This window comes from Marmota flaviventris, chromosome 9, assembly GCF_047511675.1.
Source record: "Marmota flaviventris isolate mMarFla1 chromosome 9, mMarFla1.hap1, whole genome shotgun sequence".
NCBI classification, from domain to species: domain Eukaryota; kingdom Metazoa; phylum Chordata; class Mammalia; order Rodentia; family Sciuridae; genus Marmota; species Marmota flaviventris.
Window position 1 is genome coordinate 16,867,727 of NC_092506.1, and position 27,565 is coordinate 16,895,291.

General features: G+C 36.1%; 1 protein-coding gene and 2 pseudogenes across 1 annotated transcript; 1 reads left to right on the forward strand and 2 right to left on the reverse strand.

The window, feature by feature from the left end:
• Positions 1 to 1,556: 1,556 nt before the first annotated feature.
• LOC114093586 (olfactory receptor 5L1-like) lies at positions 1,557 to 2,492 on the reverse strand. The gene has a single exon (XM_027936366.2). The coding sequence runs from the start codon at positions 2,490 to 2,492 to the stop codon at positions 1,557 to 1,559; it is 936 nt and encodes a 311-aa protein (XP_027792167.2).
• Positions 2,493 to 9,212: 6,720 nt separating this feature from the next.
• Positions 9,213 to 12,411, reverse strand: LOC139706967 (olfactory receptor 5D18-like; annotated as a pseudogene).
• A 6,931-nt stretch (positions 12,412 to 19,342) lies between these two features.
• Positions 19,343 to 20,279, forward strand: LOC114093768 (olfactory receptor 5W2-like; annotated as a pseudogene).
• The last annotated feature ends 7,286 nt before the right edge of the window (positions 20,280 to 27,565 follow it).

Here is a 27,565-nt window from a genome sequence, read left to right on the forward strand (position 1 = left end):
TCTCTCAATAAGGGCTGTCCTGTTCATCTGGAAGTGGAGCCCCTTATCTCCTTTTTGTTTTCTTTTCTAGATTAGAGCTTTGTCTATATATTCATGCTCACTTGACCTGGTTTTCATATTCAACAACATTTTCTCAAATGTTCCCATCTCTGTTATCAGGGAGTCTATCCTGGATTACTTTCAGGTTTGGGGGTTACTGTAAATGCAATCTCACTCAATCTTAATCTTGCGGTTAAGAGAGAAGCAACACACACACACACACACACACACACACACACACACACACACGGGAGAAGATACAATGATGATGGAGCTGAGAGAGGTTTGAAGGTGTTTGCATGGTTGAATGAACTCTCATGGAATGTCTGCTGCCACCGGAAGCTGAAAGAGCAAGGTGTAGATTCTCTTCTAGAACTTGCTGATACACCTTGATTTTGGCACAGAATACAAATTTCAGATTTTTGACTTCCAGAATTGTGATAAAATAAAAATCCACAGTTTTAAACCATCAAGTTTGTGGTCATTATTTTCAGAATCCATAGGAAATTAACACAATGGGCTTAAGATAAGTGTTTATATTTAGAAAAGGTAATGAATGAAAGGCATCATTTCCTGCAGATATAAATAATAAAAACATTAACATGGATGTGGAAATCTTAAGAAAGTAGGGCATCAAACACATAACTAAATTGTTTAATCAGGAATGATTATAAAATTTAAACATGAAAGTAAAAATGAAGCAATAAAATACGATAATAATATACTAGTTTATTAATGTTATATTACGTATAATGGTAAGAATTTAAGACAATATTTAATTTTCATGAATATTTTGTAATAAATGTAGAGAATCTCATGTCTAGTTTGCAGATGAGAAAGTTTACAAAGGTTCCAAAATTATAATCTCTCCAAAGAAAAAGTAATAAAATGAAAATTACTGAAAATATTATCCAGAAATACATAACAGCTCAGTGGAAACTAATAGCATATTATGAAAAAAAGCATAGATGATTAAATAAATGTATTTTTCCCTCTAGTAAAAGTGAAGTAAATTTAGTGAAAATGTTTATATGCATCAAGGATGATGAAAAAGCATTTCAATATGCACTTTGTTGGAAAAACATCGTACCTATCTCAGACCCTAAAATTGGGAATAATTATACTATCTTACAAACCCATTTAAACCAGTTGGAGATTGAAGAAGAGAAGTGAAGGTAGAATATTCAGTTAAACAATAATTAAATAGTATAGCACATGACTTAACATACAGACAAGTGGTCCACCTGAAAGCACATATAATCCCCTGGTGCCTAAAATATTTCCCTGTTTGACATTTCCCCACATTGATTCACACATAAGTCCTCTTGAGGTTTCCTTTTGCAACCCTGAAATCTATATAAGAAAATGATTCTTCAAAAGTAATTGAATCCCATCACCTTTTTAAAAAAAATATTATTTTTAGTTGTTGATAGAACTTCATTTTTACTTACTTATGTGTAGTACTGAAAATCAAACCCAGTGCCTCACACATGCTAGGCAAGCACTCCGCCACTGAGCTATAACCCCAGCCCAGATCGTATTACCTTTCTGAGAGCTTCTTTCACATCCTTGTTCCTCAGGCTGTAGATCAGGGGATTCAGCATGGGGATCACCACAGTGTAGAACACTGTGGCCACTTTGTCAGCATCCCGATTGTGGCCTAGACTGGGCTGGCAATAAATGAACAGAATTGTTCCATGAAAGACAACTAAGACTGTGAGGTGGGAGGCACAGGTGGAAAAAGCTTTGTGCCTCCCTTCTGCAGAGCGCATCTTCAGGATGGTAATGAGAATGAACAGGTAGGAGGTGAGGATGATGATAATGGTAATGACCTCATTCACAGTGGGCACAATTAATACCATGAGTTCATTAACAGACACATCAGAGCAAGCAAGAGAAAGGATAGGTGGTAGATCACAAAAGAAATGATCAACCACATTTGATGTATAGGATGGGATTTCAAGAGCTAAACACAAGTGAATCAGAGAACATACCATTCCACAGAGGTAGCAACTGGAAACAAGGCCCATACGAAGCTTCTGAGACATGGTAACCATGTAAAGGAGAGGGTTGCAGATGGCCAAAAAGCGGTCATAAGCCATAACTGCCAAGAGGAAGACCTCAGTGACCACACATGTACAAAAGAAGTAGAGTTGCACGAAGCACCCTAGGAAAGAGATGGCTTTGTCCTTGCTGAAGATGTTGGCCAACATCTTTGGTACGATTGTTGTGGAATAGCAGAAATCTACAAAGGACAAGTGGCTGAGGAAAAAGTACATGGGCGTGTCAAGTCGGGAGCTCAGCTGAATCAGAGCAATCATGCCCAGGTTGGCCAATACGGTGACTCCATAGATGAGAAGGAACATCAGGGGGAGAAGGACTCTCAGATCAGGGACATCTGATAATCCAAGGAGAATGAATTCTGTCATGGTGGTGCAGTTTTTTCCCACCATTGATCACTGAGTCAGGTTGGGAAGATATTCTGTTTTGTATTTTTTTCTGGAAAGAGAATAAAAAGGAAAAAAAAAAAAAGTCTATATTAAAATCAGAAAAATTTCATGTGTGTATATATGTCATTGATCTCAGAATATTTATGAAGATAACAAAACATAACTACCAAGCAATTTAAAAGTTAAGCATCTTAGTGAGTATTACTGATTTAAATTAATTTATTCATCAGGAGCACTTGATATTTATTTCCACCTTTTTTCTACCAAAGTAGGTTCAGGTGATCTAATAAGTTATGTCACTCCATGGACTTTGAAATATATTTTATGTTTCATCTTAAAATACATAGAAATTAAACCTTGTTCCCTGTAATACTTGGTTAGTTGCATTTAAGAGATTTACAGACAACATGACCTTGTGTAATATACACTATTTTTTGGTTTGATTTGTCATAACATTACTTTTTTAAGTGAGGTGATTTACAGCTACTATATAAAAACATGACAAATTTGAGGAATTACAGGAAGATAGATCATTTAAATACAGAAATATGTAGAATGAATAAACAATAAAAGGAACCCTGAAAATCATAGGAACTTTACTTACAAAATTGACAGTTATTTCATTAATTAAGGTTCAATATTTCTGATTACTCATAAAGATGAATACCTATGTGAACTTACCTGGAAATAACTAGGCAACATGCATCTGAAGTCTTAATCCAGAAAATAAGAAAAGATAAGATATTGTTTTGTTTAGAAGTACTATTATTCTTAGAAATTGTTTAGGTCTATTAAAAGGAGAGACATAGAGAGAGACACAGACAGATATAAGACAAATTCTACCATTCATTACTCTGTCTTTTATACTTTCGATGCTTTATGTTACACAGGAAATCATTCCCATCAACTGCCTCTCAAAACTATAAGGCAAACACATTGTATAAATTAACTTCACAGAGAAACAGTCTATAAATATAAGAGAGATGCGGTTAACATATTTAAATTATCTTTTATCAGAAAATATTCTAATTTCCTTCTTCAAATAACCCAAATCTAGTTTTGGCTATCACACTTGAAGTACCAGCTTTTCTTCCTTGATACTGAGGATGGTAAGTGAATAGTATAAGGTTAGAGATTTATACTATACGTAACCCCCTGGGAAATGGGTCTCTTAAGTAAAATTGTTATTAATATCTATGGTTTAACAAAATACAAATGGCACAAAATCATGTGATGTAAGCTATGAAATATAATTAATCTCTGTGGAATTGGCTGAGTATTTCGTTAAACTACTTTAATTGAAGATATAACTGTTTAATATCAAACATGCTTCCTTTCAGAATCCATAGTTCTTTGTGGAATTGTATAACTGCATATCAAATATATGATTAGAGTTTATGCTTCCATTCTGAAGGAACAGGTATATTTCTTATAAACATCCACTTTCTCATAATATTATACAAATCCCATACTTTCCAGTTGGTGGAGTGCCTTAAGCCACACCAAATTTCCTTCAAATAGTAGAAAGATAATGAACCTACTAATAAGAAAATTCTAATTAACAATCACACTATGTGTCTGAAGCTATTCTGAATCATGAGATACAAGTATTACCATTCTGGTGTCTGGTTTTGCACTTCGTAGCTGAACATGAAGAAAACATAGGACCAGAGCCAGTGTAGAGACTGCATTCTCCCTAGTGGCTGTCCAATGCTGGAAGGCATCCAGGTGAATGCTGCTAGGTGTGCTGCCCTTCACACTTGATAAGGATAAGCGAGGCACCTGTTCTACTTGTCTTTATCTATCACTGGATGTCCATTTGGGTTTTCAATGTGTGCATGATGCAAAAGCTGTTTCAGATAAACATATTGAGATATTTTCAACTCCTGTACAGTATATTTCTAAAGTTGATCTGTCGAAGATTGCACATAAAACTATGGAGACAGTTGGATTCTCTACTCAAGCACCTATTTTATTTTTCACATTTTAAAAAAGGAAAGTTTATATCAACTCAGAGTAGGGTAAATTATCATCTTGACTAAAATTCTGAAGGCCAAAATAAAAGGGGGGATAACCTGAAATATTGTTGTATCAGGGTTAATTTTTATATCTTCTTTGTATAAACCATAAACTCATCTAAAATTTTTTGACCTTTTTCCAGTTCTTACATTTCCTACTACTAGCATCTAGTGTTAAGAAGCTAGGGGTGCAGCTCAGCATCCTCTAATTCAATTTACAGGAAGTAGTGGCCCCCAAGAAAAATTGTCCCATGTAAAACATCAATAGCTTTAAGAACGACAAGCCCTACTATCTCTGTCATGATTCTTCCTTTCAGTAATTTCTATTTTACTTTTCAAAACTTTTTCTGGACGAGAATGTGTGTGTGTATGTGTGTGTGTGTGCGTGTGTGTGTGTGTCTGTGTTCTTTCTGCTTGTCTCTGACCTTTTATTGTTCATCTTGGAGACTTTTGTTTTTCTATTTCTTTTCGTTTTTGATTAATTTCAGAAAAAAAATTAGCCCCATTCCTACATATATTTCCTCTGCCCTGACCTCCTTATCTTGAAGGAAAACCCCATTATTTCTAATTATAGTTATTTTGATTCCTTGGTGTTACTTACTGCACTGTCTTCAGGTGTGGTCTTTACTCTTTTTCATTTGGGGTATACTATGTTGATACGCCTTTAATTTCATTAAAATTCTGCTCAGTTATGTTGGACCTACTGTTGTTCTTCTTTAATGTATTTTTTCTTATTTTTTTAAGTTTAATTTCTAGCTATAGTTTTCATGACTTTTTTGAAATTTGCTTTATACGCCTGCATACATGTTTCATTGCCCACCTGTTTCATTAATGCATATAGAAATCATGACTATTTTAGATTATTTATCATATAGTTCTAATATCTATGTTGTACGTAAATCTGGGTCTTCTAATTTTTTTTTACAATAAGTTATTGTCTCTTACTTTCATGTATACCTTATAATTTTGATTAAGAATGGATACTGGTAGCTCAATATGGAAGTGTGTACTTGATGCCCCATCTACTTGGGATGCTGAGGTAAGAGTGTCTCTTGAGCCCAACAGTTTGAGACCAACCTGGAAAACATAGTGAGAGCCCAATTAAAACAAATAAAAAAAAATTTAAAAAAAAAGAAAAAGAAAAACTGAAATAAAGGAAAGAAGAAAGAAAGGCTAGAAAGAAGGAAGAATAGATATTGTTTTGGGGATACTAAGTTATTTGTCATTTCTGTCTGGTGATTTATTCCTTCTTTTTCTCAGTGTTACCTATCAGGATTGAGCTGGGCCTCTACTTAGTTGACATGGTGATTCTCTCAGTTGTATGTATCAGCTTGACATGAGTATAGGCATCTTGCTCGAAATTGCTGACTTGTTCATCAGGTAAACCTGGCATGCATTTTAAACAGTAGAAAATGATTGAGATATTCAGCAGAACATTCAGTGATAATCGCTGAAGTCTTGAATTTTCCTTAACTTATGTTTAATATATTAATAGTAATTTTTTTATTTTATTTTATTTTATTTTTTGAGGAATCCCAGCTACACTCTGATTGGCAATAGATCACGTTTGTCTAGTTTAGCATATGAACCTTTTTGTCATACCATGGAGAGTGACTTCTGCCACCCAAGACATGCTCTGTCTTTAAGTACCTAATGAATTGGATTGGACTCTGTGAAATTTTATGTTTAACTGCCTCTTTCATCAATCTTTCTGCACCTTTCACCATTTATGGCTGGTTCTTACACACCAGATTCCATTTTTATGAAATAATCAATGAGCTAGCAAGGAGCTTATAAAACTGATGAAAGAGAAGGAACCTTCCATAGGGGAAATCCTGAGCATCCACTTATGTGTATGTGGAGGGGGAGAACTAAATGCCCGATCCTGGAGGCCTGCCATAGTAGTACAGGGACACTCTATGTTTGGAGAGCAGCAGGGATGATACTCTGCCATTGTTGACAGAAATTTGTCTAAACTAATGTGGTAAGGAAGGGCTGTATTGTGCTGCCATTATTGAATGCCCATTGTTGAAGTGTGTACATTTCGGTACTGATGCAAAACTAATTACAGAGGCAAGAACAAAATGGATGGAGGAGAAATTACAGCTACAAACAGATGTACATTGTTCCACATTCTTTCTGGCCTCCAAGTTGAAAGAACAGACATAGAAGAACAGAATTCTGGTTTGGAGATATTAACCTGTGGATTTGTCAGGCTAGGAGGGAAAATGATAGAAGTAACAAGTGAAAGCAAGTGTCTAGTGACCTGAGTGAGATGGAAAGAAATGGAATTCTTAGGAGCAGGGAAGTGTGGACTGGGAAGATTCTCTGTCTTATGTACCAAACTTTTCATCTCAACAGTGGTTGTAATGGAAGACAAAAGCTCAGACAGAAGACAGGTCACAACCTGCAACAACCACCATGCAAGAAACCTTACTCATTCAGTAGCAATCATCTGTAGAATTGTTAAGACACTGCAAAATTGTGCAACTTCTTACTAATGAGAGTCTGCCTGCCTGAATGGTAACTACAATCACAAGTCAGGAGAAGATATCATGAGGGAAAATACCTATGAACAATTCTTGCTTTATTAAAAAAGCCTATGTGTTTCCACCTCTATAACAATTTGTGAATTATCTCCTGATGTTTTGAAATAGTGCATTCTGTACATGGTTATTGTATTTTGTTTTTCTTTCACCTATGCATTGTGACCCCAAATCCCCAAATGATGGTACTATTACCCTCTGGGGGTGATAAATTCATGAGTGCAGGGTATTCCACAATGGGAGTACTGCCTTCATCAAACAGGCCTGGAGATCTCCCTGGACCCTTCTGCCATGAGAAGACACTGAAAACAGTTGTCTCTGGACAGAAAGGGGCTGTCCCCAGACACTGAATCTCACAGTGCCTAAATATTAGACTTCTGTCCTCTAGAACTCTGAAAAATAAATTTTTGTTGTTTATATGACAACAGTTCTATGGTATTTTGTTATACCAGCTCAAGTTGAACAATAAAATGGTGAAAACAATGTTTGAAATATTCTGAAATTTAGGCAAAAGGGATGAATGTGGCTTGCCAGTAACCTGATGGTAAAAATTTTCTATCCAACTAACCCATCTCTTTCTCAGATATTCACTTTAATTGTCATATTTAGAGGCCAATTCAAGCTTCATATCGGCCCCTATCGTTAGATACAGTGACTGTGAAATAAGAGAAATTAAAGACTTATGAAAGGATGACCAAAATATCATAAACTGGTTTGATATTGAAATTAACCTCCCTGAAATTGATGAGTTTCAAAATGTATCATGTGAAACTATTATTATTGGATTCATAACCAAAACAGAAGTTTGAGCAGATGGTTCACGTTGGCTCATTTTTATCCATTTTACTCTTTTTAATTTGTTTTCATTAGTTACACATGAGAGTAGAATGTATTTTGACACATCATACAAAGATGGAGTATAATTTCTCATTCTTCTGTTTGTACATGATGTAGAGTTATCAGTCATGAAGTCATGAAATCATATATTGACATAAGTTAATAATGCCCAATTCTTTCAAACTTGGGATTCTAACAATCTGTGGAACACAGCACCAAAGGCCTGGATCTATTACAGTCTGTCTAGTCCAGTCCTCATTCTTCCCTTCTTCTCTTGATCTCTCTTAAGCACATCCTTCTTTCATGTCAATCAATGACTGATGGCAAATATTGTTGAAATAAGCACAATATTGGTTATTGGGTTGACAGGGTTAATGGTATAATTTTTTTCTGTGCTCACCCTTAATGCTGTAACTGTTAAATATAAGAATGCAAAAGATATGGCATAATCTAATACATAATCTATTTCAATCTTCTTTTACAAAAAAGAAAGATAATCTAGATTATTTATAATGTCCTTTCCACATACCACATTCTGTTACTATGAATTATGATTCTATTCCATGTAACCCCATGTGGTGTTTAAAAAAATTGAAAAAAAAATAGTCACTTTATTGTTTTACAGAAAGATCAAGAACTGCAGAGCACAGCAAAATAAGGGGGTTGACAAGTTCTTGACAATCAAGCCTACCAGTATCCTAGCTCCAATTGTTGTATAGTATCTGAGATCAGGAGAGGACAGGTGACTGAGAAAAGATTTAGTAATGTGTGAAATTGGGAATCCAGTCCAATAAAATTACCATTACTTGGTTTGCAGTAAGATAAAGGAGATCAACAATGAGAAATGTGCCAAATAGTGTCTTTTTAATCCCAGGTTTCTTGAGAATTCCCAAGAGATGGAATTTACTCATGGAAAACCAAATTCCCCTTCATTTTTACTTACTCCTCTGAAACCCTAAAGACATGATCTAGAAATTTCTATACTGAAGTGCCGCAGTCTGGCTGGGCACAAAATCACGAGCCTCTCAAGCAGGAACAAAGTTTATTTTTTGAAACTGCCGCCAATGTCTGGTACCGCCCGGGAAGATTTTTTCCACACACGCGGCCTCCTCTCGGACCGCCGAGAGCGCTCCTCCCCCGGAACTCCCTCCTACTGTACTTCCCCAACCAATGGGAACTCTCCAGGAGTCCAGTAGCCGGCCTAGGTGAACAGCAGGAGTCCAATATCCATATGAATGCAAATCTTAACATAATCATATCATCTCAATGGCTAGCTGGCGTCACCTTTCGACCAAAAATGCCATGCATCATATACTTGGCTCTTAGCAGTAAGACATGAGGATGATGAGCAGTGTGCTGACTTCATTAAATGTGGCAGAAATAAAGAGCAGCAAAGAAGTGATGTGGGGATCTGAGCATGAGAGGGAGAACAGGGAGGAGAACTCACAGAAGAAGTGATCAATGGTGTTGGAGCCATGGAAAGACAGCTGTAGAGCAGAGCATGTTAGTATAAGGGAACAGGCCAACCCCCATGCATAGGATCCAGCCACCAGAACAGCACAGAGTTTCTGGGACATGGCCACTGTGTAGAGCAGAAGGTTGCAGATGGCCACAAAGCGGTCATAGGCCATCACTGCTAGTAGAAAAGACTCAGTTATTACAAAGGTACAAAAGAAAAAAATTGTACCACACATCCTGAAAAGGAGATGCTTCTGTCTTTTGCAACTGGGTTCACCAGCATATTTGGAGCAACAGTGGAGGAACAGCAGAAATCCACAAAAGAGAGGTGACTGAGGAAAAAGTACATGGGCATGTGAAGTTTTTAAAGGTGACGCCAGCTAGCCATTGAGATGATATGATTATGTTAAGATTTGCATTCATATGGATATTGGACTCCTGCTGTTCACCTAGGCCGGCTATGGGACTCCTGGAGAGTTCCCATTGGTTGGGGAAGTACAGTAGGAGGGAGTTCCAGGGGAGGAGCGCTCTCGGCGGTCCGAGAGGAGGCCGCGTGTGTGGAAAAAATCTTCCCGGGCGGTACCGGACATTGGCGGCAGTTTCAAAAAATAAACTTTGTTCCTGCTTGAGTGGCTCGTGATTTTGTGCCCAGCCAGACTGCGGCAACTGGTGGCCCGCACGGGGAACGCCTGAAGTTTGGAGGTGAGTAAAATTGCTCGCCCCTGAGGGAAGGCAACAAAATGGGTGACCATTTCAAAAAACAATGTGTTCTCGTTTTGATTTATCTTGTTTTTGTTTCAAGCTGCCTATCCCTAGAATTTTCTCAGGCAAACTGGGAAAATTGGTTGGCTCAAGGTTTGAAGTTGTTCGGCCCTGAGAAAGAGAAAATTGATACAACTATTCTTTGTTCGGTTTTTGTTTCATTCTGTTTCGGTTTTGTTTTATGCTATCTTATTGGGTTGCGTTACCTTTATAGTAGATTAGAAACTAGTAAAAAACAAACCGAAAGACTGTTAAGTAAATTGTTAGAGGTCCAGACTATGGTAGAAAACATGTTAGGTCAAGCGAAAGAGAAGGTCTCTCAAGCTAGTCAGACAGAGGAAGATTTGAAGAAAGAAAGCTTAGAGGAAAAACAACCATCAGGCGGGGAATTACAACAGGAGGCTGCTACTAACCCCGTTCTATCACCAGAGGGCGTAATTCAACCAACAGCTCCATCTACAGCTGAGCGGCCCTCAACTCCCGTAGTTGATGGACGGAATCCTGAGGCAGGACCCCAAAGATTAGCATGCCCTGTACTTGAGCAGGCAGGAGGGCAACGAATTCACCGTGCTTTAGATTTCAAAACAGTGAAGCAATTAAAGGAGGCTGTAACAACCTACGGGCCGCAAGCACCCTTCACTGTGAGCATGGTCGAATCCATTACCAACTTAGACATGACGCCAGCAGATTGGGCTAACATGTGTCGATCTGTGCTAAATGGAGGACAATATTTGTTATGGAAGGTTGCCAATGAGGAATTTTGCATGGAGACAGCTAGGCAAAATGCAACAGCCGGTTACCCTCAAAGAAATCTAGAGATGTTATTAGGAAAAGGACCTTATGAGGGTCAACGGCAACAAATTGAATATGATCCTGGCGTATACGCACAAATTGCTGCAGACGCAGTTAGGGCATGGAAAACTTTACAGGGGCATGGAGATTTACAAGGACAATTATCTAAGGTAATACAAGGAGCTAATGAACCTTACGTTGAATTTGTAGATAGGCTTATTCAGACAGCATCTAGAGTATTTGGAGATACAGAACAGGCAATGCCATTTATAAAACAACTGGCTTATGACCAAGCAAATCGTTGCTGCAGAGAGGTCATCAGACCATGGAAACATGAAGATTTAAACACATATATTAAATTATGTAGAGACATTAATGAACAAGGGCAAGTCTTAGCAGCAGTACAACAGGCTTTAGATGCCAGGCCAAAAACATGCTATAATTGTGATCAAACAGGACATTTTAAAAGGAGTTGCCCCATAGGAGGAGGGTTTAACAAGGCTAGGTATCAAAGGAATAGAATACCGGGTATTTGCCCACGATGCCGTAGAGGGAAACATTGGGCTAATGAATGCCGTTCTCAAACCACCATAGAAGGTATTCCGTTATCAAAAAACAGACAAGGACCAAGTGTTTACCCACGATATCGTGGAGAAAGACATCAGGCTCCATTGCCAAAAAACGGACTGGAGGGCCCAATGCTCCGGGGCCCCAAACCACAAATATACGGGGCAGTGGAGGAACCCAGCAACACCATCAAAGTAGTGCCCAGGACGCATTATCCATTAAATCCCTCATCAGACAAACTAGAGGGAGCGCAGGGTTGGATATCTGCGCCTCTGCCAGAGCAGTACTAACTCCAGAGATGGGAGTTCAAATCATTCCCACAGGAGTAAAAGGACCTCTTCCCCAAGGAACAGTAGGCTTATTATTGGGACGCAGTTCTTCAACACTAAAAGGACTTATGATAAGTCCTGGGGTAATTGATCCCGATTATGAAGGTGAAATAAAAATTATAGCTAGTTCTCCAAGAGGTATATCAGTAATTTCACCAGGAGATAGAATAGCACAGTTATTAATAATACCCAGCCTACATGATAAATTTTCCAGTAGTACTGTAGAAAGAGGTTCCAGGGGATTAGGCTCCACAGGTGTAGATTGGGCTATGCTGTCTTTAAATCTAGATTCTCGCCCAATGCTAAAACTAAATATTCAAGGACATGACTTTAATGGGCTACTTGATACAGGTGCAGACCTTAGCATCATATCTCATCAAGAATGGCCGAAACATTGGCCATTACAACAAGCCACTCAAACGCTTTGAGGCCTAGGAGTGGCAACTAATCCCCATAGAAGTGCAATGGTATTAGATTGGAAGGATCCTGAAGGATGTGAAGGAACTATACAGCCCTATGTATTGGATCATCTTCCTATAAATTTATGGGGACGAGATGTCCTAGATCAATTAGGTTTGACATTAACAAATAACATCAATCCTAATGCGCCCACTACTAGGGCTAGACAAGGCTTTAGGAAAGAAGAAAGATTAAGAGAACAAGAACAAGGTATGACAGCACCAATTCAAATAGATCAAAAAACAAATAGACATGGATTGGGTTTTCAGAAAGGGCCACTGAGACAATCAAAATTACTTGGAAATCAGAAAGACCAGTGTGGGTTCCTCAGTGGCCCCTGACTAAAGAAAAGATACAAATAGCCCATGACCTGGTCAAACAACAATTAGCGGAGGGACATATACAACCTTCCGTATCTCCCCATAATACTCCCATTTTTGTCATTAAAAAGAAATCTGGTAAATGGAGATTATTACAAGATTTAAGAGCCATTAATAATGAGATGGTTATTATGGGACCTGCTCAATCAGGGATTCCCCAATTGTCTGCTTTACCAAAAACCTGGTATGTTTTAGCTATAGATATTAAAGATTGTTTTTTTTTTTCAATTCCAATTCATCCCGAGATTAGTCCACATTTTGCATTTACTATCCCTGCACTAAATCATGAAGGTCCTGATCAGAGATATGAATGGAAAGTACTCCCTCAAGGGATGGCTAATAGTCCAACTATGTGTCAAATTTATGTTAACAAAGCAATCCAGCCACTTAGAAATCAAAATCCTGAACTACAAATATTTCACTATATGGATGATGTGTTATTGGCACATAAAGATAAAAACACATTGCTAGAATGTTATGCCACACTTACAAATTTATTAAAAAATTATAATCTAGAGATAGCAATAGATAAAGTACAATTAAATCTTCCAATTAATTATTTAGGGGTTTTATTATCCTCAACCATGATCCGTCCACCCAAAATTCAAATACGAGTAGATCAACTCAAATCACTTAACGACTTTCAAAAGTTATTAGGAGACATAAATTGGATAAGGCCTTATCTAGGCATACCAACAGGAGAGTTGGGACCTTTATTTGATATTCTAAAAGGTCCATCAGATCCAAATTCACCCCGCATGTTGACGCCTGAAGCAAGAAAGGCATTAAAAATCATTGAAACATATATGGAAAATATGCATTTGGATAGAATTGATATAAGTTTGCCTTTATTATTTATTGTACTGCCAACAAAAAATATACCTACAGGAGTATTCTGGCAAGAAGGTCCATTATTGTGGATACATTTATCTTATTCTCCTAATACTATTCTTACTAGGTATCCTGAGGCTGTAGGACAATTAATACTCAAAGGAATAAAAGCAGCCAAGGGAGTGTTTGGGATTTCTCCCAATAAAATTATTACTCCATATACTATAGATCAAATTGATGAGTTAGCTAATGAGTTAAATACTTGGGCAATAATCATGTGTAAATCTAATGTTTCATTTGATAATCACTTACCGTCTAATCCTTTGTTGTCTTTTTGGTCTAAACATCCTGCAGTTTTTCCAAAGATGACAAAAAAAAAACCCCTATCATGAATGCTCCAAATATATTCACTGATGGGTCAAATAATGGTACAGCAGCAGTAGTTACCCCTGATCAAACTTTTACATTTTTAGTACCCAAACAATCAGCTCAAAAGGTAGAGCTTAATGCAGTATTACAAGCTTTTATGATGTTTAAAAATTCTGTATTTAATTTATTTTCTGATAGTCAGTATGTAGTTAATGCTATAGTATCCCTTGAAGATGCTGGTAGGATTTCCCCTTCTTCTACTGTTTTCTCTTTGTTTTCTACTATACAAAGTCTAATCTGGGACACAAAAGATCCATTCTTTATAGGACATATCAGGGCACATACAGGATTGCCTGGAGCCCTTAGTTTGGGCAATGAGTTAGCAGATAAAACTACACATGACATACATATTTTCTCCACAATAGAAGAAGCTATAAATTTTCATAAAAGGTTCCATGTCAATGCTAATACTTTACAAAAGCATTTTAAAATAACTAAAGAACAAGCCCGACATATAATAAAACAATGTCAAAATTGTGTGACATTTTTACCACAAGTTAATCTTGGAGTCAATCCTAGAGGACTGATACCTAACCATATTTGGCAGATGGACGTCACACACTTGCCACAATTTGGAAAATTAAAATATTTACATGTTACAGTTGATACTTCTTCCGGATTTCTGATGGGCTCCTTTCATGCTGGAGAAAAAACTAAAGATGTTATAGCTCATTGCTTACAAAATTTTGCCACTGTGGGCGTTCCAAAACAGTTAAAAACCGATAATGGTCCTGGTTATACGTCCACCTCTTTTAAACAATTTTGCTCATCATTTGGCATTACTCACATAACAGGAATTCCATACAATCCACAAGGACAAGGCATAGTTGAAAGAGCTCATCAAACTATTAAAATGTACTTATTAAAACAAAAGGAGGGAATTGGAAAGGGGTATATATCCCCCAAAGATAAACTTAAAATAACCCTTTTTACTCTAAACTTTTTAAATTTGGATTCATCAGGGCTTAGTGCTGCGGAAAGACATTTGTATCCAAAAAATGTACATAAGCCTAAGGTACTTTGGAAAGATATTCTAACAGGACAATGGAAAGGTCCTGACCCAGTGATAGTCTGGAGTCGGGGCTCTGTTTGTGTTTTTCCACAGGAAGAACAGCAGCCGATTTGGATTCCAGAGAGACTAACTAAAACAGCTCCTACAGAACAAAAGGAAGATGATTCCACTCAAATCCATAACAGCTGATATCCAGATCTCCAGCTTGGCTATTCTTACATCTGTGACAGTGATTAACCAGGATGTTTTTTTCAATATCTATTTTATTATTGCTTTTTCCCACATCATAAAGTTCTATTTTATTTTTGAGCTCATACAGACCTAGGTTAATGTTTTTTCTGATCAGTTTTTTTGACTGTGGAGTTTTTGAACATTGCAATGGAGATTTCACCTAGGTAAAGCTACAAGGCCTTTACTATTGTCTTATGTGTTATATGTTACGTGTGCACACTTCTGTTTTGTGTTGTATGTCTGTATGTGCGTATGTCCATATTTCACATATGAGGGGCGCTCATGCACATGGATCCAAAAAAAAAAAAATTTTTTTTATTATTCACGTGATTTTAATAGTTTAATTTAATTTGGGTAAACAGCTGTTGAGGATTGTTCTAATATATGAACAAATAGAAGGTTAACAAATCTGTTTGTTTACTTTCACCTTTCCTTTTCATTATATTTAATAATTCTGTTCAGGATAATGTAAATTGTTCTAAATATTGTTTTCTTAGTACCTGTTGAAATGTTACATATTTTTTTTAGCATCATTGTCAAAATTCCTATTTTCATCCCAGTGCCGGTGAAGACAAAGATAAAACCAAACTACAACTTCTTCGAGAGTTATCACAACAAACCGTGTAAGCTGATACATCAATGATTTATAACTCAACAAGTAATGCTCAATCAATGAGTTGATTTATTTTGGAAGGATATGGACATATTGATAGATTCCTCTGCTTTGAACTGCTTACAGAACTTGCCTGGACTATGTATCACTTGTATGCTTTATTTTGGGAGGATATGGACATATTGATAGATTCCTCTACTTTGAACTGCTTACAGAACTTGCCTGGACTATGTATCACTTGTATGCTTTGTGATCTATTTGTTGATGCAGCGAATTATGGTAGTGCCAGCGTATCTTTGCTGATGTGTCACCAGTGATGTAATTTTTCCTAGGAGCAGTTAATTGACTTGGTGTCATGACATTTCTGTATCCTCCTCCCTTCTACTAGTGATGGTCTAATTTTGGGGGCCAACAGAGGTGAGGTAAAGAACCTCACCCCCCCACCAGCACCAAGGCCAATTTTGGGGGCCAACAGAGGTGAGGCAAAGAACCTCACCCCCCCACTGGTACATAGGCCTATCCACAAGTATGGCTATATGCTGGACCGGTAGTCAGTGACGGGTATGATCCAATTGCAGTGGTATCAACCTAAGACAGGAGGCTGACGCCTAAAAGTCAGTTTTCCGATGACGGGTAAGAACCATATGTTGAATTGGACAAACCTAACAGGCACGGTCCCTAGCCAGATTGCTTGTTACTTAAACAGAAGGGGGGAGATGCTAAGAGCCAAGTATATGATGCATGGCATTTTTGGTTGAAAGGTGACGCCAGCTAGCCATTGAGATGATATGATTATGTTAAGATTTGCATTCATATGGATATTGGACTCCTGCTGTTCACCTAGGCCGGCTACGGGACTCCTGGAGAGTTCCCATTGGTTGGGGAAGTACAGTAGGAGGGAGTTCCAGGGGAGGAGCGCTCTCGGCGGTCCGAGAGGAGGCCGCGTGTGTGGAAAAAATCTTCCCGGGCGGTACCGGACATTGGCGGCAGTTTCAAAAAATAAACTTTGTTCCTGCTTGAGTGGCTCGTGATTTTGTGCCCAGCCAGACTGCGGCACTGAAGTTTTAATTTTTCTTGATAATTGCAAAACTATTTATTTCATTATGTGATATTCTTTATTTTCAGAAAATGGCTAGGTTACTCAGCTTTTTGTTATGGTAATTATATAGCAGAGGTAATTAACATTAAGGGGAAGATTTTACTTTAGCTCATAGTTTGGGTTTTTTTATTCATAATCAATTGGCCTCTTTGTTTTGGGCCTGTGGAGAAGCAACATTTTGTGGTGGGAATGAGGGTCTGAGAAATCTGCTCACCTCATGGCAGATAAGAAGCCATAAAGGCAAGAAAAAAGAAGAGCTAGGGTCCCAATGTCCCAATAAATTTTTCTTCTTATATTACTGGAAGTAGGTCCCAGCTCTTAAAGGATCCAGTACTTCCAATAGCACCATGGACTGAAGACCAAGTCTTTGCACATGGGCCTTGGAGGATGCTTACCTGAGCCACCAAAAGCCCCAATAAAATTGTATATCCACTAATATTACATGTCTATGAAATTCTGAATTTGAGTAAGAAGTCAGTTAATATGACAATGTTTCAAAGTGTTTGACCTTCTGAAACTCACACTACCTACTTGGCATCATTCACTACTCCTCTGTCTAGTGGGAAGAGAGAGAGAGAGAGAGAGAGAGAGAGAGAGAGAGAGAGAGAGAGGAAGTACAATCTTTCTGTACAGACATAAATTGTACAGAAATTTATACCTCCAATTTCCATACAAAAAAATAAATAAATGTATGTCTCTACCCAAAGAAATGCATGAGAATATTCAGAATAACATTTAAGTTCATAGTAAAAAAGAAAACAATTCAATTCCTACCAAGAATTCAGTGTTTAAAAAAATAGTATATTTGTGTAAAGGAATATTTGACAATAATGAGAACGGCCTTACATGCAGCCTGTACATACGAAGTAGTCAAATGAATTTAAAGACAAGGATGTTAAACAGATTGAAAGAGGGAGAATATTCATTGGTGGCTGTACAGGATAGATTAGTGTGCACACAAAAAAATACTGCCAGTATGTATACTAAATAATAGTATGCAAAACTTATTTTGGAAAAATAATAAATCTTGCTGGTTTTTGTGAAAACATCATACCACCATGCATTATTTAAAAAGAGTATTATTGTACACGTGAACTAAGTTAACAGAAATAAACCTTGAAACATACTCATTGCTGGTTGTTGAATATCTAGAGCCTAACATTAAAATGTTTTAAAACACACATGTACTGATTCATTACTCATGCAAATATCTGCACTAATTACTGTGCTAATGTAGAGACACTCACATGGAATGAGATATACAAACATGAGAAAGGACCAGTGTGCAGTGGAGAACATGCATTGAAATGAGGGCAATTGGTGTGGATGTGAGGAGGAATCAGACATTGATTAATGAAAGAAGTAGCCTGTGGACTACCATGTGTCTAAACTGTAGTTCAGGAGGTGGTCTCAGAAATGAAGAAGCAGGCGGACAATGAAAGGGACCCAGAAGCCACCAAGTAGGGAATGTATTTCAGTTTCAGTACATGTCTGGTTTCACCAACAGCCAGTATGGTTATGAGAGCCAAGAAGGAGACTGTTAAATAAGTCCTTGTCCATTTCTGACAGTGAGTAATTTTGTGACAAGGGAAAATAATTAAAAGTTCAGTCTTTGCTGAATTTCTTTTGGTATTCTCAGGAGAAAATACTCACACAAGAGTATTCGTAATAAGCTGTTATAGCAAGTAGTAATTAATCTAATTAATCATGTTTGAATAAAACAAAGAAGTGATGGCAGTGGCTTAGGAGATTTAACTCTCTACTGTCACTATATGGAAATAAAATGTGATCCACTTATCATTCAGGCATCAGAGATAAGGACAGACAGACTTTCTCACCTTGGTTAAGTCTCTGAGTGGCTATGCTTAAGAGTAATAGAAAAATATGACTTGATTTTCCAATGAGGAATCATGTCTTGACAGATGTGTAAGTGACTAGTTTCATACTTTCATACTCAAGTAAGTAAACCCCTCAGTGTAATGACCAATGATGATTTTCCTGATAGACCTGTATGAGTTTGACTGACTTCATTTGTTATTTGAATAAGGGCTGTAGAACTTTCACTTGTTCATATTTTAGAAGTCCTCTCCTTTACAAAATCATTCTTCAAGGAATGTGGTACATAGTTTCTTCTACTTTTATTCAAATATTAATAGAAGCAACACATTGCAAATGCCAGTGTATGCCAACTACCAGTCATTATGCTAAGTCTAAAGTCAAAGACTCAGAAATTATATATAAATTTGGAAGCAAAGATAATCAAGATCTTATGTTAGCCCTTTTAAAGTTTTTTTTTTAAATATGTTAATGCTTCCTATCAGTGACACTTGTGTTTGTGTAGGCTATTTTCTGAGAGCAAGGAACACAATGTTCGAAAATAAATTAGGTTATGTCTTATAATAACATTTTTCATGTATGCATAAAAAGCAATCCCTAATTTATCATTCCCTTATTGACTTTTATAAAAGATTATTACAAGAACCAAGAAGAATGGACAGTTGAAATTGTTCATCATTAAGTCATTTTTCTCTTTTGGGAATCACTAATAATCCTCAGATGAAAGTGATTCTATTCCCTGCATTTCTAGTTGTTTATCTCATTATTCTCCTTGCAAATCTTGGAATGATCATTTTAATTAGAGTGGATCCCCAGCTTCACACTCCAATGTACTTTTTCCTCAGCCACCTCTCTTTCTGTGACCTCTGCTATTCCATAGCAGTAGGACCCAAGATGCTGGTTAACATATTCTCCAAGAACAAATCAATTTCTTTCCTTGGTTGTGCTGTGCAGTTCTTGACCTACCGTACCTTTGAAGATTCTGAGTGTGTGCTTCTGGCAGTGATGGCCTTTGATAGGTACAAGGCCATTAGCAACCCCTTGCACTATGCAGTAGACATGTCCACTAAGGTGTGTTCACTGCTCATGGCTGGGGTTTACTTTATAGGCCTGGCAGATGCTTTAATACAAACGGCATTAACATTCTGCTTATGTTTCTGTGGGTCTAAGGAGATTAATCACTTCTTCTAGATGTGACGTCCCTCCACTCCTGTTACTCTCTTGCTCTGACACACAAGTCAATGAGTTAGTGATATTCACCATTTTTGGATTCATTGAACTGAGTACCATTTGTGGAGTCCTTGTCTCTTATGGCTACATCATCTCATCAGTTTTAAAGATCCATTCTGCTGAAGGGAGGCTCAAAGCTTTCTCCACCTGTGCCTCCCACTTAACTGTAGTTGTAATTTTCCAGCGCACTATGCTTTTCACGAATTTTCAACCAAGTTCTGCCTACTCTCTAGATGAAGACAAAATGACCTCACTGTTCTACACCCTTGTGACTCCCATGCTGAATCCTCTGATTTATAGCCTACGGACCAAAAATATGAAAGAGAGCATAAAAAAACTGAAAAATAAAATTTTCTTTTAATAAACATCATACAAATACATACTATACAGAAATTTATAATCATGTTTTCTTCAAAACACATATCATGTGAAGTTATCACTAATATCTTATAATATTAATTTTACTGAATTGTCACCTGCCAATAGTTTCTAGATAATTAAATATCCTATACTTCATTATGTGCCTTCAATTTAAATATTATACTCTTTAGGTTTGGAAAACTTTTCAGTCTGTGTTTCAGTGTACTAAAGTGTCATTCGTTTTGAATAGATTTATGCATTAATAATTATTCTAAGAGTTATTGAGTTTTCAGTGTGTGCCTTTTGCCTTGATTTTCATCCCAAAATAATCTCAATGTAAATGAGCTAAATTTTGTATTGGAAATTAGAAACAATAATTAACTTAACTTACAAGTAATTCACATTGAACTGTAGCATGCCAAGAAGTCCAATGGTTAGCTACTCTATTTAAAAGCAAATGTCCAAATCCAGACTTCTGTGAAGAAATGATTCCTTGGAATGGAGATGATGAGTTTCAGATCTAAGCAATGAATAGAAAGAGATACAGTGGAGTGATGGGGAGAAGAAAGGATTCCAGATGGAGATGAGAATTAGAAATCTAGAAGTGGGCAGGAAAATGACTGTAGATAAAATAAAGTGCATCATTTAAGGAACATCAAGCAAAGTGATTTTAATTTGCTTTCCCCTAATGATAAGAAAATTTGAATATATATTTTTTTCACGCACTTGGTAATTTGTATGCTTTCTCTAAATAATTGTCGATTCAATCTTCTCTAGAATTTTTTATTCAAGTTCTTTTTCCTTTTTTTTTCTTTGCTTGTTTCTTATTACTGTATTTTTACATTCTACTCAATGTAGTATCACAATAGTCAATGATAATGCATGTAGAAGAAGAGACTGAATATTATGTAATAAAGAAATTATAAGTCTTTGAGATAATGCATATTATAAACACATTATTTGATATAATGGATATAATAATCACCTTGCTTTTTGTTATTATGTAATGTATATATGACTCTTTTTAAATAATGCCATTTTTTATTTTTGTAAAAATATTTTATGTATAAAGAAGATATGGTATTTCTAAGTAGTCACAGGATTGGCTCCTACTATTATAATAAATGCAAAATTCAGATGCTGTAAGAGAAATATTTTATATCTGAATGAGGATTTATTTTCCCGTGTTCAGTCTATTGAGAAAAATTCCCATGATCCCAGACCATTATATAAAGATTTTAAAAGTGTAAGTGGCTATGCTTCTTTTTAGTTTCACATTTTATGACCTATACAATAGTACATACTAAATACAAGGTAAATCCACATTCTTTTCAGTTATCCAAGAAAACAATATTAGGCATAAAGATAAGTGTATGCATTTGAGAGTAAAGAGCTTTTGACATGATTTAGGACTACAAAGATTATAGTCTGAATAACTAAAAAGAAATTCTGTATGTTATTGATTATAAAGTTTAACGTTGACTTCATGAAAGACCATTATCTATCAATGTTCTATCAATAATTTCACTAGAGTTATATTTTCAATGTTTCATTATTAAATTTTATATAAGACTTTATGTCAAAATGTATCCTTTCAATTTGTCAATTTTGTGTCAATTAACAATAAAATGAAGAAACTTGTAAATGAAGGACATCAATAAAGTCAACCTTGTACTGAAATTCTCAACTCTGTCACTTCCACTCAGCTTTTCTTGCATTCCTCTCTTTTTCAGTTGTGGTGAAGAGGGTACCTTTGTGATTCATAAATCTTACTCTCCTAAAGGAATTATTCTTCCCATTTCTCAGTTTATTAAATCTTTAACTTCAGTGAAAGAGTGTCAGTATTCTTTGCTGAAGGACAGCATGTCTTACGCTTCTCTTTCTTTCACAGCATTGTGACTGAGACACAGAATGGAAAAACAATAAGAAATAAAGATCTCTCATTTGAGGTAACATTTGAGGGCTCATTTGTTATACAATTATAGTGAATTGATGGATGATATGCCATGTATTTTGAATAAATATTTTATAGTTTTCAAAAACAAATAAAATATTTGTGTATTCTAAGTTAGTGAATAAACAAAAGTGTGTGAATTAAGTAGAGAGCATTCTTCTAAGTACTTAGAAGACAGCTCAGCTGCTGCATCTGGCTCTGCTCAAGTTTATGATGTCCAAACACGAAGAGAATCTTGTTGAGAAAATGCAAACATGGCCATTTGTTAGATGGATTGTTCAACTTTGTGAAATTCTTAATTATCCATTAAAATTGTACAAGTTTAAAGATTTTAAACATTGTAGCCTTTTCTAGATGTCAATATAAAATATCCTCAGTGACAACTCTCAAAATATAAATAAAGCACACTAGGCATCTACGCTTTCCAAAGTGGCAACAGTAGGACCCTATGACAGGTTATATCAACGGTGTAGTTATAGAAAAAACACATGGGGAAGAACAGGGGGAGTGTTGCTTTTTCAAACACAGACTTAAAGGATTCTGCCTGTGCCACATATGCCCAGTTTACCCATATGTTTTTGTTCATCTCTCTCATGAATAGTGGCATGGAGAGAACTCGACTTGAAACACTGTGACAATTCAAATAAATTTAAAGGTACATGTAAACACATTTAATTTTCCTCTGTATGACATACCACATTTAGATCATGGAAGGATCAATTTGATCTTCTTATTTATTCCTTTAATCATATGCAGTAAGCATAATATAAACAGAAGGAAATTCTAATCACAACAAGAGTGTATCTTATACTCAATGATACATGTCTAAAGGTATAAGAAAACCAGTTCATAAGTTATAGTCTTCATCTCTGTGAATTTGTTAAACTAATATTTAAAAAAACAAACACTTACTCTAAATATAGCTTAGTATATGTGTGACTTCAGTAAGAATTTAGGCAGATAGCCTTGAGTGATCCATCCATCTTGGGTTTCTATACTGATAGGCAAACCTGTATCAAAGGTCTTTGATCCATTCTGGCCTGTCCACTTCAATGCCCACCAGTCCCTTCACTGCCTATCCCTCCATATCACATCTTCCTCATAGATCAGGGAAGACTAATGGAAAATTGTATTGCTACATATGATATTGCCAATGACTCTGTTTCAGGAGTTAAGACTACAAGAATGTTTCTCTATCTTGATTTATTTTCTTCAGCCTTAACATGACAATACCTGAACATAACACTGTGTCAATTCATATAAATTTGAAGGTTTATGGACTGAGATGTTTAAACATTTATGGAGGTTTGATGTCTGTATAACCTAGTGAAAGCAGAGAACCTACCGGGGATTGGCTGTATAGTATATTTGTTAGAAAATTGCAATAATTATGATAAGTAACCAATGAAAAGAGAAGTAATGTGTTAATGTCAGAGACAGCAGCTTTAAACTTCTGGCAAATCTCTCTCTCAAGAAGGATGCTAGGAGATAAACACCACAGTGATATGTAGGAAGTCACCCTTCCTCACTTGATAACTGCCCTTGTGTAAAAGAACTAAGAATAGATTATCTGTGAGATTCTTTTCAATTGTAGTATTCTGCATTATTATACCTATGATTCCACTATCAAGTATTTCTATTCCCATTATTGAAGGTATTAAATAAATAAAACAATGAAGGGCTTGATCTTTGTATAAAAAAAAACTTTGTTCTTTCTCTGGATTGATTTGGTCTGAAATGGCACTGACAGTGATGTCAGCTAGAGGACTTGTGTTGCAAAAGACCAGATACTTTTAAACACAGCCTTTTTAACTGGCCTGCCATTTTGCAATTTATTTTAATAGACACAGCACAGAATTGGTTGTAAAACTGTCCGTGTAAATTCAATAAAAAATAATGCTGTTAAATGATCTAAAGAAAGACTAAAATAAAAATGGTTAACGTTATTAATTATATCAATTTATATTAGTGTGGATATGTAATAACTTTTCGTCTTACACACTCGAAGTAAGAGTAAAAATTGGGTTTTGACTGAAAGACTCTTTGGCAATATCTTCTATAACTGGACATATACATATGTTCTCAAAGTGCGATACCTTCTTTTAAACAAATCTCTGTTTATCAGAATGCTGCATATTCATGAAAATAAACTATTACTACATATAACCAAATGTATAGAGGAATCACATAAGAAAGCTAAAGAAAACAGATGCAAAAGAATACAATATTTCAATTTGCAATAGTGCATTTCAATTTGCCTATCCAATTTAGTTACGGCCCACAACAATTCTCTGAAATTCTTGTTCTGTTCTGAGTTTTTGTGGTTCAGCTTTGAAATATAGAAGTGTTTGCATTTCTGAAAATCCCTTTGCTCTCTTTACTATTTGTAAAAAATACATATATTATTTTTAAACATATACAGTTAAAACTTTTTATGTACACATGTCCTGGAAGGTTGTCAGAAATCAAACACTATTTATTGTTAGATTTTTATGATTATATTATCCCTTATAAATCTCTAGCAGTTTCTGTAAACAAAGCATATTGAACCTACACTTGTGAAATTAATAAAGCACAAAACCTTCACATAATATTTCATAAAATAAATATTCTTTATATTTACAAAAATCTGCGATTTATTAATTTATTAATGCTAGCATTCTCAGGCACTGATTTTCTGGCTTTGAGCAGCAGAGATCCCTGAAACTGGTTTTCCTTTTGACCACGATCATGTGGTCAAATATGATATGTGGTCAAATTTGAATATGTGATAATGGCTCTTCACAGGACTTGGTAGCTGTCTTCTTAAAGAAGGACCTTAGAAGAAGTGGGGTTCCCATAGTTATATTTAAGGGCAACAGTGACCCCAGGAAAGCTGTTTTTGTACAGGTATTTTCTTTATGTGTCATTCTCACTTGTTTGTGATGTTTTAAATTCTACCTTAAGTCTCTTGACCCTTGAAAAAAAATATTTAAAAAGAAATGTTTTCTTTAAAAAAAAAAACAATTCCTTTGGGAAGTAATTCGGATGAAGCAATTTTTTATAACACAGTCCAACCTTTGCTGTCATATTAGTTGGTATGGGGGCTGGATTTCATGGCCTTCAGGAGTAGCTCTGTTTATGAAGTTGATGTTTGGATCCTTAATTAGCAGAGTGTAGCCTGAGGGAATGAGGCATCCCTGGGGACAGGGGAGCAATTGAGGAGAAAATCAGGAGAGCAACTAGAACATACCCGAGGATGATTCCATCTTTCCCACATGTGCAGCTGAGAATTAATAGAACTCCTTTAGGTCCTTAAATAAACCTGTTGAAAGTTACTGACAATTACTTAGAACAGACCTTTGCTTCTATAATCTCCCACAAAAGATTTGGTATCATCAAACAGAATGAAAATGAAACACCAAGAGACATTAAAAATTGTCAATAATAATATTTTTACCAGCAGGAAAAGTGGTTCATGCTTATAATCTCAGAGACTCAGGAGGCTGAGGTAGGAGAGTTGCAAGTTTGAAGCCATTCTTGGCACCTTAGTGAAATCTTGTCCCAAAGTGTATATATATATATATATATATATATATATATATATATATATATATATATATAGGACCGGGTATGCAGCACAGTAGTAAAGCACCTCTGAGTTCAATTCCCAGTACCAAATGGAAAACACACACACACACACACACACACTTTTCCAAAAATAAAAAAAATGTATTAATGCCATTGAACTTCCTGATGATAAGTGTTTTCTACACTCAAAAATATTAAACTTATTTTACCATATTGTCATAAAAGGAGCATGGAGGGTGATACAGAGTTTACTATTCAAGACCTCTTCCCTGATTTTATATAAACTTTCAGTTATAAGATGGACTGAATGTGCTGGGGGATATGCTGGGAAGTGCTATGTGTGCTATTATATTGGGTCCATGAGATAAACCCAGCCTAATTCCCTCTTAAGATTGGGAGCCATCTTGTCAAACATTACAGAAAGTTCATTTCTGTTTTCTGTAAAATGTTAGGATTACTATTTGGCCTGGCCATATTTTGATGTTTTAAACTTTCTTGGAAAGCCTGCTAGTGCCTTAAACTCATTCATGCCTGGCTTTCCCTGGCCAGACAACAACCATCACTGAAACCCCAGCAGTGCCTCATAAATTCTGGTGTTGGGATCTGAATTTATTCCCCAACTTGAAATGTTGAGCCATGTAGATCATTAACCTACTATCTGCTTTTACATTATGCTTGTCAAAATCCTGTTAGCTGTAAGTTCTCAAAACACCCACTTTGCAACTTTTTGTGCTATAAAACCTCTTTCCTGGAGAGCTAGAATGCTGATCTCTAGCCCCTGTTGAGAGAGACAACTGCTGATCAGCTCTTTGTGTACACAAATACAAGCTTGCTTTAATTTGATTTAAAATTGGAGTTGGTGGTCTTTTCTTTGCGTTGGGACTCAACACATATACTAATGTGTAACAACAAAGCCCATAATTATGTACAACTAAGATGAACCAATAAAAATGTGGAAAAAAAAAAAGATTTACTGAATGTTATCTATCCCAAAACATCATAGTAATTGAGCAATTTATAAAAATATGCAATTTTGACAGGATATTTGTCTTGCATTAATGACCTAACAGAGCTGAAAATAAATGAATAATATTATTGCGTCTCTTAAGTACTTGTTCTGTACAACCTTAATCCAGATAGTTGCTTCTTTTTTTATTTTTTGGTTTGTTTTTCTTTTAAGAAAGGAATAAAGAAGAAAGTGACCTTAATGAAAGACTTTGGATTTTGAAGGAAGACAGATATGATTTTAGTTTGTATGCAGTGATTACTTATTAATTTTATGACAATAATCAGACCTTCATTTTTTTCATCTCTTAAATTGGGCTTTAGTAAAATCTGTATCTGTCAGTTATATAGAGATATATCTGATATTGCTCAATAGAGTTTCTATAATGATACCGTTTTAGTTTTGATATGAGAAGTCCCTCTAAAGTTAATGTGAGACAGGCAAGTATATTCAGAGGTGAAATAGTTAGATTATGATAGTTGTAATGCAAACAGTGGATTAATCCACTGTCAAGGATTCACTGGGATTCAATATAGGCAGGTAGGTTATGGTTGGAGGAGATGGTTCACTGAAGGTATGCTTTGGGGTGTGTATGTTCTTGCTGGTGAGAAGAGAGCTTTCTCTGCTTCCTACTTGCCATGTCCTGAGCTGCTTTCTTCTGCCCGGCTTCTGCCATAATGTTCCATCCTAATGTTCCGCCTCAACTTAGGCCCAGAGATATGGAGTCAAATCTTTCTAGACTGAGACCTCTGAAAAC

Coding starts and splice junctions, on each gene's coding strand:
- LOC114093586 (XM_027936366.2), bottom strand. CDS start 2,492: ATGGTGGGAAAAAACTGCACCACCATGACAGAATTCATTCTCCTTGGA.